The 15,947-nt window shown below is 43.4% G+C and overlaps 1 protein-coding gene across 3 annotated transcripts in view; it reads right to left on the bottom strand.

Annotated features, from left to right (window-relative positions):
• The window catches only part of rimbp2b (RIMS binding protein 2b), a 106,618-nt gene that overhangs the window by 37,585 nt on the left and 53,086 nt on the right, over positions 1-15,947 (bottom strand). For all 3 annotated transcript variants that reach the window (XM_085367980.1, XM_085367979.1, XM_085367981.1), the window contains exon 3: positions 4,084-4,167. In XM_085367980.1, coding sequence (XP_085224106.1) covers positions 4,084-4,167 — 84 coding nt within the window. The remainder of the gene's footprint in view (positions 1-4,083; positions 4,168-15,947) is intronic.

The following is a 15,947-nucleotide window of genomic DNA, read 5'->3' as shown; positions in this document are numbered from 1 at the left end:
AGACATAAAGAGACGCTGTACACACGATCACACTCCCCAAGCATACTCTACGAACCGGGTCTAGGTACCGGTGAGCTTTGCTGCTTTTTCATTCATTTATGTCACAAAAAAAAGATTCCACTTGCATCGATTGTGTCCAGTCAATTTTAATGCTTCCCGAACAAGCAGTAGATTGCATTGGCAATCCTATTCATATCCATTGATCCTTCAATTCGGTGTTAATATGGGCTGGCTGAGCCTCCAGGTGTTCCCGCTGAAGGACAAACAGCTACAGAAAAAAAAGCAAAAGCTGACATTTTGCCGTGCATACGCTGAAAGAACAATATACTGAAGCACTTTAGACATCCTGGTTTGTTGTTGATTTAAGCATTTCAATATGACTGCCACCCTCATTTAAAATCCTTTTTTTTTGGTGGTGGGGGATTTGGACGTGACAAAACACGCATAACGATGCAAACCAAATTGTGTCTCAAACAGAGAATCAGCTGTGACTTTGTTCTATATTGTTGACGTGTTAATGCTTTAAACAGATCAGCGCACGTCATAATCCCTTGGCAAGACACATTTTTACGGAGAGTCCGTGAGCCAAGCTGTGGAAGCATTTCAGTGCAGAAAACAGCGTGGCCTATACTGAGCCGTCCTCGGCGTTATTCAGCTGAAAACCTGAGATTTCTGCTGAGATGAGATTTTCTTGCACACCAACACAGACACGCACACAAAGAACAGCAAGTTTAACTGAAAGGAGGTATTACAAAAAACAGACAGAGAGCAAAGAGACTGAATTATAGGAAAAGCGACTGCCACACAGCAATAGGAGGGGGGGAAATGAATGAATGCATTCTATTTGATCTGGATAGGAGAGCTAGGACAGTTTCATGAATGATACGCAGTGGAAAAATATAATTAGGCCTTGGGGGCAGAGTACCCGGCTACTCCTACTCCAAATGTGCATTTGGTCCAGACATGCTCTGACTCAGCTTCGTGTGCCGCAGCAACGTGTTAAGTTTTGATAAGGCTGACAGATGAATCAACTCTGCCATTTAACTCGCAAGCAATGCAAACATTTCACCCACTAACTCTATATTCAGCGGCCTCTGTTCGATGTGGATGAAAGCATCTTATTCCTCTCGTTCAGAATAGGTAATTGCCAGCTGTCTAGATGTCCAGCAAAAGGAGAAAGCATATACTTCCCCTACCTGAAGACTGGTTCCTCATGACTTCTGTAATCTCTAATATTATTAGGAGGTGGCAGTAGGTATTGAGTTGTATAAATAAACTCAATTATAGTGTCAGAAATGTGCCTAAAATATCATCTAACGGTGTAGAACTGTGAAGATGACCGACTTTAAACAGTTGGTCAGCTTCACAGTTAGACTTTTCCTTTTCCCCCCTTACACTTGAATCTCTACAACACTTTAACACACCAGGATTCCACGGACACGACGCAAAAAGCAAAATGAGCCACTTTCTGTACTATACAAAAAAGAGAAGAAACATAGTCTATCTTCAAATTAATTTTGGACACCTAGAGTGCGTGCCATGTGTCCAAGGCAACATGAGATGCCAATCGCACCTTTAACAGAAGGTGCTTGTGTTTACAAACTGCTCCTTAATGATAACAAAGCTAACCACAAAGATGCCCTGGAGATAAAATTCGGCACTGCTGTAAAGAACCTGGACTTATCGAGCCTGCCCGCCGTCTCCCTCAGCACTGATCTTCGATTATCGCGGACGCATATTCGAGCAACGCTGATACAGCTAATGCTTGTCGCCATGGTAACAGGCTTTAAATGCTCGCGGAGGCACGCTCTGCTGATGGTCTGTAGCTGTACACCCGATACCCAGGAAAGTAGAGGTGCCAGATGGCTGTGACAGTGTTTACTGTCACTCACACACTCAGTCAGATGATGTGTTTATATACACGGCCGCTGAACTCACGATGAGGGGGGACATTAATGAAAATGTGCAATTTCAACACTGGGTCAAAAAAAAAAAAAAAGAAGTATCAGTGTGTATTCCTATTGACACTGTTAAAAATTCGCCAACAGCGCAGGTAATCCTGCACGTTTGTGCTTCTTTTTAACATGAGATGTAGAGGAAACAGAGGAGAGAGAGGGAGTTGGTTTAGACCAAACAGGAAGTGACATTACTGTCAACTCGCCATCCCCTCACAAAAAAATTCCCTGGTCTTGTCTCTGTTTGCGTCGCTGTTCTCAAAGCTTGGTGGAGCAGGGGGAGATGAGAGCTGTACTGCAGTCTGTGGAGACCAGCCTGCCATTTCTGCTCGCCATTTGGGGACAGTTTGTCCTTTGGGTAGCTTCCCCTGGACTCAGCAGGCTAATAATGGGCGAGGAGGGAAGTGCTGCTGTGGGCAGGGACGGCGAGAGGAGGGCAGCAAAGAAAACTGTCCTAATGCAGTGTTTATTTAGGGCAGAAAGCCACACACAAAGACAGCTCGTCTATAGAGGGGGGGCTCGGGGGTATGACGAAATGAATTCAAATGGTCCAGGACCAGACAGTGCCATTTAAATTACTGCCGAGTCCCTCGAGCTCCTACCTTTCATAGAGAAAAAATTCCATTTCAGGCCATCTGCACTAGTCTTTTACTACTCTCTTTCAAACACGTATACTTTTATTGTGGTGCCAAACTTCAACTTTTTATAAAGAGGCTTTGATGTCTACAGTTTTTTTCCCCCCAGCTCTCAAACTACAGAGAAGAGAAGAATAATGCTTTATCTACTCTCACTATCACACATACTCTAAAATTCTTTAGCTGAGCATTTTGCCTCAGAGTGCGTGGGTAACCAACTTTAACCACTGGAAATTCATAGCAGAAAAACTTTTCTCTCTCTCAAACTCAACTTTAATGGACAGAAGCATCTCCAGCTTTGGCACACTGTGAAACAAACTGATTAGTCACTCTGGCTTGGTACCATCAACTCGTCTACACGTCCTTGCTGCGAGAAGCCGTGAGAACTCCTCCTGTCTCAGGTACAGAATGTTTCTCCAGTTAAATAAATAAAATATAGCAGGGTAATTATTGCCTTTGCTGGTCACTGGTTATTTTAGCACATTTGGCATTTAGCCTGGCCTCAATGACAAATCCCACCACTCCCACCCCTCCCAACACCACCAAACAGTAAAATTAAAAACGCTGTCTTGTGTGATCTGCCTCACCCTCCAACACTGCACACAGTCAGAGGAATTCGACTCGCTTTTCTCCAACAGAGTGGCTCTTAACAGAAAAAAATAAAATAAATTTAACCTTCGAGACTTAATTTAAGACATCAGCACCACATTCGAATGCCAGCATTGCTAAAGTAAAGGTACACTGTGTTTGATTTAATAGAAAGCCTCTCTATATAACTCCTACTAACCAACAAAACTGACTTATTCTGTCATATCATGAGATTAAAATAAGATGAATCCAGTATAATAAGATTAAATGTGTAGTTTTTTTCGTTTGTTTGGTCTTTTACTAATCAGCAGGGCCCGTCTGTTTCCCTTTTTCTTCTCTTTACCTTTTGTCCTGAGTCAAGGCCACTCCAGCGGGAAGCAGAGTGACATTTCTGGGGCATTATGAGAAAATGTCCTTAAAGAACCACCAAGTGAAAGAGAGTTGTGTAACATATCTCTGACCTTTCGCAGTTGTGACCACACACACACAGCGCTGTGTAGCTCTGTTCATTTACATCACAGCTATGTTGTACCGAGCGACTGCGTATACAAAAGAAGCCAATAAAGCCACAGCGTGAAGATACTACTGCACAAGATGCGCAGCACTTCTTCGGTTTGTGCACGATCACTCACAACAAGTAATTACTACAGCAATGTGCATCGCTCATTCTCAAATGTGGTCCCCATGCCAACAAAACCCAACCCACAGATACTGCACCCTGCAATTAATTGTTCCAATTTTTTTTTTCATTTCAGTCACTGCCAGGGAACCATGCTATCACTGCCACTCGTTTTCTCAAGGGAGGCTTGTGTGTGATGATAGAAGGCAAAGCTCTCAGGGTACAAATCAATTTTAGCATCCATCCTTTTCATTCAGAGGCCAAAGTATATTCTTGGGGCACTTACCAAAGTCTGACATGTTTGATTCTTTTTCTTCACCTCTGCATCAAGCGCTTCACACTCTTTCCTTCTGGTGCTGATCTCAGTCTCCTGGGGAGATGGGGAAAAAGCAGAGGACAGCTGCTTGGTTTGTCAGGAACAGAAGCTTCCTGAGAGAACTCAGTAAAACTAAACAGGAAGAGACTGAGCTGAGGCTTTTCAGCATTTAGGTGTGCGAGTGCATGTGTCAGGGGTTTGTGTGTATATGAATTGTACATGGGTGAGATTTGCAGAGATTATCTGCTAGAGATTACAAATGTTTCAATGTCAGGGAAAAGGGCTGAAATGCTTTGAAATGAGAGGTTCAAAAAAATGTGGATAGAGGGAGTGTGGCCCCTAATGAATACTATCGTGAAAAAGATCAAACCAAAATCTGCTTAAAACTTCTGCAAATAAAAGCGGGGTTAGACCTTCCTACACCTATGAGAAGCTGCACACAGAGGTGCTTTAAACTAAATGTCAGCAAGCTCTCAATGGCGATGCTTGGGTCGCCATTTGTATTTGATTTTACGTGTCATATTCAACACACGTAAGTTAACGATCTGATGGGATTTTGTTCCCTCATCGCTAAATATGGAATGAAGATTTTGAAAATGTGGTGAAATGTTTAATGTAGAGGCTTGAAGTGGTTTTATCTAGCGGGCGATCGTAGCTCAAGAGTTGGGAGTTTGCCTTGTAATCGGAAGGTTGCCGGTTCGAGCCCTGGCTTGGACAGTCTCGTTCGTTGTGTCCTTGGGCAAGACACTTCACCCGTTGCCTACTGGTGGTGGTCAGAGGGCCCGGTGGTGCCAGTGTCCTCGCCTCTGTCAGTGCGCCCCAGGGTGGCTGTGGCTACAATGTAGCTTACCATCACCAGTGTGTGAATGGGTGGATGACTGGATATGTAAAGCGCTTTGGGGTCCTTAGAGACTAGTAAAGCGCTATATAAATACAGGCCATTTACCATCTAATGATGGAGTAAAATACCAAGAAAACAACTCCTATCAGCTTAAAAAGAAAGCGACTAAATTCCCCATCAATCCACGAGGCTCATTCAGGTCTAAAACATAAAGGTAAAGAGTCTGAGGTATTTTAACCTTAGTGGGGTTGTCCCTCAAACATGTGGTCATTGACCCACTGTTAACTATGTGCTTGGGTCATTACTACCAGAGGTTTTGGGTGAAACCACTGTGAGACTTTGCCCCACCCTGTGATGTAGTGTACTGAGGTCACCTGATGCGAGGGACAGCCCCTTCTAAGGTTTAAATACCTGGGACTCTCCACCGTTTGATTTTAGAGCTACAAAGAAGAAGCCTCTTGGATAAGAGGTGAAATGCCTTAAACTTAAAGAAGTCCAGCCGCTTTCTTTTTAAGCGCCTAAGATTATCCTGACCAGGATCAACAAGACAGCAAGCAAGCTATTTATTCCAGCTCTTTTCTGAACTAAGGTGGTTCTGTCATACTTCAAGTCTGCCTATAGAACAAAATGAGCAGCTGTGGGTTAGACGTGGAAGCAACCCTTGGAAAAACCCAGAAGGTCGTCAAAGTGTGTCAAAGTGTCAAAAGCCATCATTAATGGTACAGCAATGAAACCTGTGAATCTATAAGCCATTATATTTTTCCTATTTTTTAAATATTGGTAATTGTTGAGTCTATTGACCAGCTTTACAGCAGAAGCTTCTGCGTACCATAGCAGAATCAGAACAGGTGTAACTAATAACTATAATGAGTGCTGTGTTGTGCTTCAGGGTCTCAGCGGACCCCTAAACACACCACAGCATGCACAGCACAGCCCGTCTGCAGAGCGGCGTTGCTGACCTTCCTTCGCAGGATAAACACAGGTGTAATTGGTAACATTACTTACGGTAGAGCAGGGCGATATGGCCAAAAATATTTATCACGATATATATTTGAAAATTTGCGATAACGATATAACCGACCATATAATTGATGCGAGACAAAATACAACTCCACAACATTACTAGCGCAAAAAGACAACCTTCCATTTATTTTCACTTAAACAAGAAGCTGGTTTTTATGTACATTAAAGCTTTATAAAAATGTAACAGTGCAAATGCAAATTCCTTGCTGAAAGTTTAACCAAAAGGCATTTCCAGTAGAAATGGGCTGACATATCCTGAGCATAACCATGTATAATATCCACTGAAGTTAAAAAGAGGTGCTTTGCAACATTAAACTGCAGTGTGCAGTACGCATTTTTCGGACCATAAGGTGCACAGGATTATAAGGCACATTAAGCGAAACAAAGCAGTCAGATAAATCAAACTTGATTAAACTCATTCTTCTTGCTTCCTCCACTTCTGTACCATTGATTCATTAATGTTGAATTCTCTGGCAGCTGCTCTATTCCCATGTTGCAGTATATTAATGACTAACCTCGTATTGTGGATGGATTATCTCAGTTGTTCTCCTGACTGAAGTTTGGTCCGTTTACAGCATCCTGCCATGCGATTGCATTTGTCTCTAACCATGAAGAACCTTAACGTTAACTTTTATAAGTGGAAAAGTGTTAGTGTTCGTCCTCCAGCTTCACTGTTTATGTTATGCTAATATAGCTGTGTCGCTAGCGATCACGTAGCACATCATTATATACCAGCTAGCCCAACTTCAGTAACCCTACAAACGTCACTGCTGTTTAGTTTCCTGTCTTCATTTATGTTGGAAGTGATAGCAGAGCTGTACGTTTGATTTTTTTCAGAAATCTCTCAGTCAGAACATGCAATATCATGCTTAGGTAACTAGCAAAACTAGCGAGCTAACTTCCGCTAGCTTCCTGCTAACTTCTAACTCCGTTAAATGTAATAACTTTTGTTTTCATGGATGCCTGGAAGTTAAACTTTATAGTTACACCTGGTAAAGCAGCAATGCTGATCGTTTTATTAAAGATGAAAGAATTTAGACAGTTTTTAACTCTCAGTGATGCTGCAGTGTTGTTTGACCTGAAGCATACGGAGTTTAGGACCCAGATTACTCCCAGATTTAAGAGCATCTTAGTCCGACAAATACGACAATAACGACGGCCGCTTGCATGTTCTGCAAAAAAATGTGCTTTGTCGTGTATCTGACGGACAAACACCAAATAAGTTCCACATCACTGAAGTTGCACCATTTTTACAAACCAATTCTGGTTCATCTGTTTCACTCAACAATCGGCCATGTGCGTATGAAAACAAAGGCACTGCGCATGCGCGTTTTACTCCCATTCTACTCCCATCCCATATTTCATTTTCCTATCGTTGCCTAACATTATACCGGTATTACCGTGAACGGTATAATATGGCCCAGCCCTAACTTACGGCCATGTTCCGTTTAGACGGCCCTGCTATTGTGAGTGCTGGTTTAACTAAGACAAAACAGACGTGACAATATGTAGGAAATCCAGATTAACCTTTAGGGAAACGGGAACTTTCTGTTCATGCTTTATCCTTTTTTTCCCAATATGAATTTTCTGACATACTCGTGTTTACTAAGAAATAAGGAGACTTTATTTGATCCATTACTACAGCTTAAGGGTTTTCTTGGAAAAAGCCACTGCTGTGATCTGGCACTAAGACTTGCACTGAAATTCAGCCCCAATTATTGCAATTAAATACTGTATACCTGTATGGTAGACTGCATCCCCTGTTTGATCGGGGAAATAAAAGGTTGAACATGTTTTCAACTTATGCCTAATATTTTCTCCAAATGATCCGAGTGCTTGTTGTGTTTCCATTAGGCTGCAAGCCGAACAGTGCATTAGTTGGAATTACAGTGAAAAGAAATTCAACTTTCTTCACAATGTGCAATTTGAGCCAAAACATGACTTAAGTCTGGTGCAGTCAATTACTCAGACTAACAGTGTTGTTCAGAGAACTCGTCTCCGCTCGCTTCTCAGTAGGGGCGCACAGAGAGAAACAGGATATCCCTATCAAGGCTGCCGGTGTGTTTAGTCTCATTTGTGTGCCTTCAGTCCAACACCATGGCGACCTTAGCTGGGAAGCTTGGATGCCTTCTATAGTCATGAGAGTACCCACAGTATTTTTTACTGGATATCAGGGTAATGCATAGCTACTTTTACGGTCCAAAATGCACGCCAGCTTTACGTCATCACCGAGATCCTCTGTTTACCAGATCACTGAGCTTTGAAGGAGGAACATTGCTGCTGTGGATGGATGCGTGCGACCACACCGAGGTCGTTATCGTTAACTAAAATAAGCTAAACACCAAAATAAGATGTGGCAAAACATTTTAGTTAACTAAAAAATAAAATAAAAACTATCCTTGTAAGAAAGAAAGGAAGAAAATAAAGCAGCATCTGTTGTTTAAGTGAAAAATTTACCTTGAATAATGAGGTATTGGTGGGCGTGTTTGAGTCAACAGTTTTTAAAAGGTTCTGTGTTTTTATTGTAGTACCTGTGCTTATTTTCCTAAATCTTGCCTCTCACATATCCTCGCCATAGATTAATAACCAGAAAGACTAAAGGTAACACTGAAACTAATGAAAACTAAATTAAACCTAAACTGAATTAAAAACAAAAAGTCAATTTGAAATAAAATAAAAACTAATCAGAACATACAAAATTATCATAGCTCTATATCACACACTCACGCACACACACGGGCAGCATCACACGCCTCTGAGCGAGACTAAAATGTGAGAATGCACGAATGTTTGCTTCCTCATAGCAAAGCTCACAGGCTGCTTTGAGCTTGAATATATCCATTGAAGGCATTTTTGTTACTGCTGCCCTCCTGACCTGCTGTCGTTCTGACTGTATTTAATAAGACAGTGAGCAACAGGGTCAGAGAACAAGATGAGGAGGAGGATGAACAAGCTCTGACCCTTTTGTAACCCACAACCTTGTGGCATTTCACCCCAGGAAAGCATCAGATTACTGGTTAAATCTTCAACCACTTATCCGTGATGGTGGGTCCAATAGCTGAAGTCAACACGCAAGTGTGCACCCAGGATTTCAAACGATTTAGCAGTCGTGTGAATGGAAAGAAATGGAAGATGAACCCCATTTCAAGCATAGAGTTCATGATTAAGTCCTGAATAAGGTGAAGATAGGAACTAAAATAAAAGTATGGCTGTGGAAGCGGCGGCGGCCTAGAGGGAAGCGAGCCGGCGTCAGGAACAGGCTGAGAGCTCGTGCACACCGCACACCTCTGCCTAGCATCCTGCTCGCCAACGTCCAGTCACTGGAGAACAAGCTTGACGACCTCAGGGCCAGGATAAAGTTCCAGAGAGACATTCGGGACTGCAATCTCCTCTGCTTCACCGAGACATGGCTGAACCCAGCGGTGCCGGACCACGCCATCCAGCCGGCCGAGTTCTTCTCGGTTCACCGCATGGACAGGACACGGGACTCGGGGAAGTCAAGGGGAGGCGGCGTGTGTTTAATGGTGAACAACAACTGGTGCAACAGTGCGAACGTTGTTCCTCTCACACGCTCCTGCACACCAAATCTGGAACTACTGTCCATCATGTGTCGTCCTTTTTATCTACCTCGGGAATTTACATCGGTCATTGTAAGTGCCGTTTATATTCCACCACAAGCGGACACGGTCACCGCCTTATGCGAGCTGCATGAGGCACTCACACAGCACCAGACACAACACCGGGACGCTGCGCTTATTGTGACGGGGGACTTTAATAGTGCCAACCTCAAACGCGCAGCGCCGAACTTTTATCAACACATCACCTGCCCCACCAGGGGTGAAAGGACACTGGACCACTGCTACACTACGGTCAAGGACGGCTACAAGGCACAATCCCGCCCCCCGTTTGGCAAATCTGATCACGCCGCCATCTTCCTCATGCCAAAATACAAACAAAGGCTGAAACAGGAAGTTCCGGTTCAGAGGAAGGTCGCGCGCTGGACGGATCAATCGGTGGCCGCGTTACAGGACGCACTCGATGACGCAGACTGGGGCATGTTCAGAAACAGCTCCGACGATGACGTCAACGTGTTTACGGAAGCGGTTGTGGGATTCATCGGGAAACTAGCGGATGATACCGTGGAGACAAAGACTATCACAACGTTTCCCAACCAGAAGCCGTGGGTGGATAAAACCATCCGCGACGCTCTAAGATCCCGCACCGCTGCCTACAACACGGGACTCATGACGGGGGACATGGACCCGTACAAAGCCGCGTCATATAACGTGCGGAGGGCGGTGAAAGAGGCGAAGCAGCGCTACGGGAGGAAACTAGAGTCACAACTCCAACAGAGTGACTCTAGGAGCCTGTGGCGGGGACTAAGGACAATAACGGACTATAAAGCACCAACAACCGGTATGACGAACGCGGCCGTGACTCTGGCAGACGAGCTGAACACTTTCTATGCTCGCTTCGAGGCTGCAGCTAAGGTCTCCAACAATGCTAGTGTTAGCAGCGCTAACGGCTGCAGACAGGAAGATACTGCCAGCACCGGAAACGTGCTCGTCATCTCCGAGCATGAAGTAAGGAGAGCCTTCAAGAGAGTGAACACCAGGAAAGCAGCAGGACCAGACGGCATCCCAGGTCGTATCCTAAGAGACTGCGCATACCAGCTAGCTCCTGTGTTCACTGAGATATTCAACATCTCTTTATCTCAGTCGGTGATCCCCACATGCTTCAAAGAGTCCATCATTGTTCCTGTCCCGAAGAAACCCCACCCTGCTTCTCTCAATGACTATCGCCCTGTAGCCCTCACCTCAGTAGTGATGAAGTGCTTTGAACGCCTGGTCAGAGACTTCATCATTTCTTCACTACCAGACACACTGGACCCACTACAGTTCGCTTACCGTCCAAATCGTTCCACAGACGATGCCATCTCTCATCTCCTCCACACATCATTCACTCACTTGGACACTAGAAGGGGGAATTATGTTAAAATGCTCTTCATAGACTACAGCTCTGCATTTAACACCATAATTCCCTCCACACTCACCACCAAGCTGGAGCATCTGGGACTCAGCTCATCTATGTGTCAGTGGATCTCCAACTTCCTAACTGGCAGACCACAGGCAGTAAGGATGGGCGGACATGTCTCAGCCTCCACCACTCTCAGCACTGGAGCCCCCCAGGGGTGTGTTCTGAGCCCCCTGCTGTACTCTTTGTACACATATGACTGTGTGGCCACTACCAGCTCCACCACCATCATCAAGTTTGCTGACGACACCGTCGTGGTGGGCCTGATCTCTGATAACAACGAGACGGCCTACCTGAAGGAGATTAGGAATCTGGAGAACTGGTGCCAGAGGAACAACCTCCTTCTAAACGTCAGTAAGACAAAGGAGCTGATAGTGGACTTCAGCACTAAGCAGGAGAGGAACTACCAGACCCCCGTCATCAACGAGTGCCCAGTGGAGAGAGTGGACAGCTTCAAATACCTCGGAGTTCACATCACGCAGGACCTGTCATGGTCCTGTCACATCAACACCGTGGTGAAAAAGGCCCGACAGTGTCTCTACCACCTCAGACGCTTGAGAGACTTCCAACTGCCCTCCAAGGTGCTCAGGAACTTTTACTCGTGCACCATAGAGAGCATCCTGGCGGGAAACATCTTAACCTGGTTCGGGAACAGCACCATGCAGGACAGATGAGCTCTACAGAGGGTTGTGCGGTCAGCTGAGCGCACCATCCGCTCCGAGCTCCCTGACCTGCACTCGATCAGCCATCCCAACAACAGACTGTTCTCTCTGCTGAGGTCAGGAAAGCGATTCCGCTCCCTGAAGACCAACACAGAGAGACTGAGGAGGAGCTTCTTCCCGCAGGCGATACGGTCTCTCAATCACACCACCACACAGTACTGACCCACACATATGGTTCTTACACACACACTGGACTTTCTGGACTTTGGTTTTGCACAACACTGGTCACTATATTCTTCATTTCCGGTTAATACTTGTACAGCTGCTGTTATCGTGTATATATTTATTTATATTTAGATTTCTTCATACATTCTTATATAGTTCTATATTGTGTATTTTGTTGTACAGTTATTTTATTTTCAACTTTAATTTATATATTTTATCTTATTCTTCCCAGTTAAATTTACCCTTCATTCTAATTTGTGTTGTACAGTTATTTCATTTTTAACCTTAATTTATATTTTATTCCTTCCTAGTTAAATTTACCCTTTTAATTTTTCATATTTATTTCCTATCTTATTCATAGCCTTTTCCTTTTTTGTTTTCTTTAGGTCACGAGCAGTTGTCCAAGCATTTCACTACATATCGTACTGTGTATGACTGTGTACGTGACAAATAAAATTTGAATTTGAATTTGGTTATGAGTCTGTTATCAGTTTGTCTTTAAGTTTGACTAATGATTCGTGGCTGAGAATAAAAGGGGCAACAGTATGATTAGGTTTTGCCAATTGTTCACTAACAGCTAAATTTTACTCAATCAAATGTGATGCGCATTGATTCCAAATAGGGGGAAATACTGCTGATCTTTAAAATAACAAGAACAGAAAGTAGTTTCATTTACTTGTTCAGGTGGGATTGATTATCCGCTGCAGGTGTTTTTCTGGGACTTTAAGGCCCTAAAACTCCAGAGTTCTTCTACGACTTCTTTTACACTCTAGAAATGATTCCCTGTGAGTGAATCACACACAGTTTCTACAGACAGCTCGCCATCTCCCATGTGGGCTGGTAGCTAATGTGTACACTTTGCAGAACCTGACGGCTACGGCGTTGCGCAAACTCACCCGATGAATATTTCACTCGCACGCATACAAACACACAGCTCGCAGGCTCGCTGAAGCCCATTTGTTTGGAGCACATTTGCCAGTGTTCAATTAAAAATCCCTCTGATAAAAGATTCAAATGGCTGCCACTGTGAGTAATGAGCTCCTGTATAAGTGAAGAGGCGTTTACTGCACAGCAGATGAAGATAGATGAGAAAGACCATTCCATTAGGCTATGTCTAGCATTTGTGCCTCAGTGGCACTAATGCAAATGCATGCACAAAAGAGGTGCATTCACTACTCTACGTGTGTCGGATATACTACAATTCAAATCTTAAGGTTTTTGCATACAAAATCAGGTAATACAACCTCAGATGAATTATAAAACATGCAAAACAAAAATTAAGCCATAGTGCAGAAGCAGTGGGTAAAAAACCAAGTACACCATTACTGCTTCTGTAGGAATTAAGAGGATAAGTAGCAGCCAGGTGCTGATAATCAAGTACAGTTGAGTAACTGATGATCAGCAAATGTGAGCACCTCTATAAAAACAGAAGTTTTGGCAGCTTGCTGGTCTGGAGCATTCAGGTGTGTGTAAACATAATGCCAAAGAGGAAAGAAGCCCAACAGTGTGGGAAGGATTATAAGGGAAAACAGTTTGAATGTCATCAGGCTACAGGAAGCAAGATCATTCACTGGTGTAAAACATTTAAGTCAGTTGCTGGTCTACCCAAGAGCTATATCTCTGACTCTACAGGCCTCAGTTAGCATGTTAAATGCCAAAATTCATGACAGTACAATTAGATAAAGACTGAAGATGTGTGGCTTGTTTGGAAAGGTGACGCGTTTACAACACAGAAGAAGTCCAAACATGGACGAAGTAATTTCCCCCAAAAATTTAGGCTGTCGGCGTTAACGTGGTCATCAGGATTAACGCAACCCATCTGGAGCAGAGAATGAACAAACTTTGGACAAACTGCGCAAAATGTTTTGACAGAGACAATTCAGGGATTTTGACTCAGTCTGCGCTCCAGATGGGTTAATTGTTAATCACGTTAGTCGTGATGACGGCGAGTTAACCCTGACAGCACTAAAAAAAATATAAAGTCGCTAATTTGGGATTTATACAATACAATACACAACTTTATTTATAGAACACATTTAAAAACCAACGGTATACCGAAGTGCTTCACATAAAAGACAGGAAATAAGCCATAAATATTATAAATATTATATTATAGGACCATAACAAAGTACCACGTATGCTAACAGGTCAGTGGCACTAAAACACAGGAATAGCATAAAATGCATATCAAGTAAAACATGTTAAAAGCACAAAGCCATAAAAGATATATATAAAAGGTAATACAGAGTGAGTCTAGGGATCTGCTACAGGCATTAACGAGCAGCAAAGGCAAGGTTAAATAAATAGGTTTTTAACTGTGATTTAAATGATTGGATAGAATCAGACACGCGGTTATTCCATAAATCAGGTGCAGCCAAGGCAAACGTACGGTCACCTCTAGACTTCAGCCGAGATCTTAGCTGCACCAGGAGTAACTGAGTAGACGATCTTAGTGCTCTAGCGGGAATGTACGGTCTAAGGTAGCTTGGGGTTGTGTTGTTGATAATTTTAAAAGTAAGCAGCAGTATTTTAAATTGGATGCGGTATTTAATAGGTAGCCAGTGCGGGTCAGCTAGAACAGGGGTAATAGAGGCAAACCTCCCAGTCCCGGTCAGAAGGCATGCCACCGCATTTTGAACAGTTTGCAGTCTATGAAGAAGGGTAGAATAAAGACCGAAATGAAGGGAGTTGCAGTAATCCAGCCTAGAGGTCACAAAGGCTTGAACAAGCTTTTCCAGGTCCTTGTGCGGAACATAATGCCTAGCCTCAGAAATGAGACGCGGTTGGTAAAAACTAGAACTACAGCGGACACTTGTTTATCAAATTAAAAAGAGCTATCCAGCAATACGCCCAAATTGCTAACAGTGTCAGAGAGGGAGCTGGCAAGGGAACCAAAGTTGTCCACGAGAAATATTACTATCAAATATCACGATTTCATTTTTCTTATCATTTAAGATAAGAGAGTTTCCTAAGAGCCATTCTTTGACCTCACACATGCACTCTTGAAAGCAGTGCAAAGGCAGAGCAGGATCATCAGCTAGTTCAAAGTAGATCTGTATATGGTCAGCATAACAGTGAAAAGTGATATTGTATTTCTCAAAGATTGCGCCTAGAGGGCGCATATACAGTTTGGCTTTAAACCAGATGAAAAGAGGTAAGCCTAAGGATGTAACCAAAGCAGTGTGCCGCTTGTCCAGACATATAGTGCGGGCAAAGTACCCAAACATGACTAACTTGCACGAGCATGTCCACCAGTGAGTATGCTAGGCTATCACCAGCTTCTGCAGCTCCATCAACAAGCATTTGGGCGCACTCAGAGGAGGGTGCATTTTCTTGCAGATGAAAGAGGATGCTGTTAAAACAGCGCTATTTTGTGTTTTGTTTTTTTTCTGTTGACTGCTTCTATTAGCTCCATCATTATTAGCAAACTTACTCATGGGCAAATAATTAAATAAATGACCCTTGTAAAAATGATTGATAGTCAATATATTCGTCCAATCGGTCAACCCTAATATGTGCTGATATGCTGTGTGTTTAAAAATTACACAGCATATCATCTAAAGTAGGGGTCCCCAATCCCAGTCCATGAGAGCCGTTGTCCCTGCAGGTTTTAGATCTCACCCTGGGTCAACACACCTGAATCACATGATTAGTTCATTCCCAGGCCTCTGGAGAACTTCAAGACATGTTGAGGAGGTAATTTATCCATTTAACTCAGCTGTGATGGATCAAGGACATCTAAAACCTGCAGGGACACCAGCCCTCGTGGACTGGGATTGAGGACCCCTGATCTAAAGTTTGGTTTAAACTGGGTCATGCAACACAACAATGATCACAAGCAGAGCGGCAAATCTACAACAGAATGGCTGAAAAAGAAAATAATGAAAGTGCAGACCTCAACCTCAATGTAAGACAGCTGTGTATAAAGTGAACTTAAGTATGACTGATAAAGCAAATCAATAGAAAATTAATCAGCCACAACTCTCCAGCTTCTCAGATGTGATCATCTTTTATTTCGGACTCTCCTCAGTCACTGAGTTTGACAAAGT

Source organism: Diplotaxodon limnothrissa, linkage group LG12 (genome assembly GCF_057381915.1).
Source record: "Diplotaxodon limnothrissa isolate DT_005_m linkage group LG12, D_limnothrissa_male_GT1.1, whole genome shotgun sequence".
Classification (NCBI taxonomy): Eukaryota; Metazoa; Chordata; class Actinopteri; order Cichliformes; family Cichlidae; genus Diplotaxodon; species Diplotaxodon limnothrissa.
Note: the sequence above shows the minus strand (reverse complement) of the source record. Positions and strands in the feature narration are given on the sequence as shown.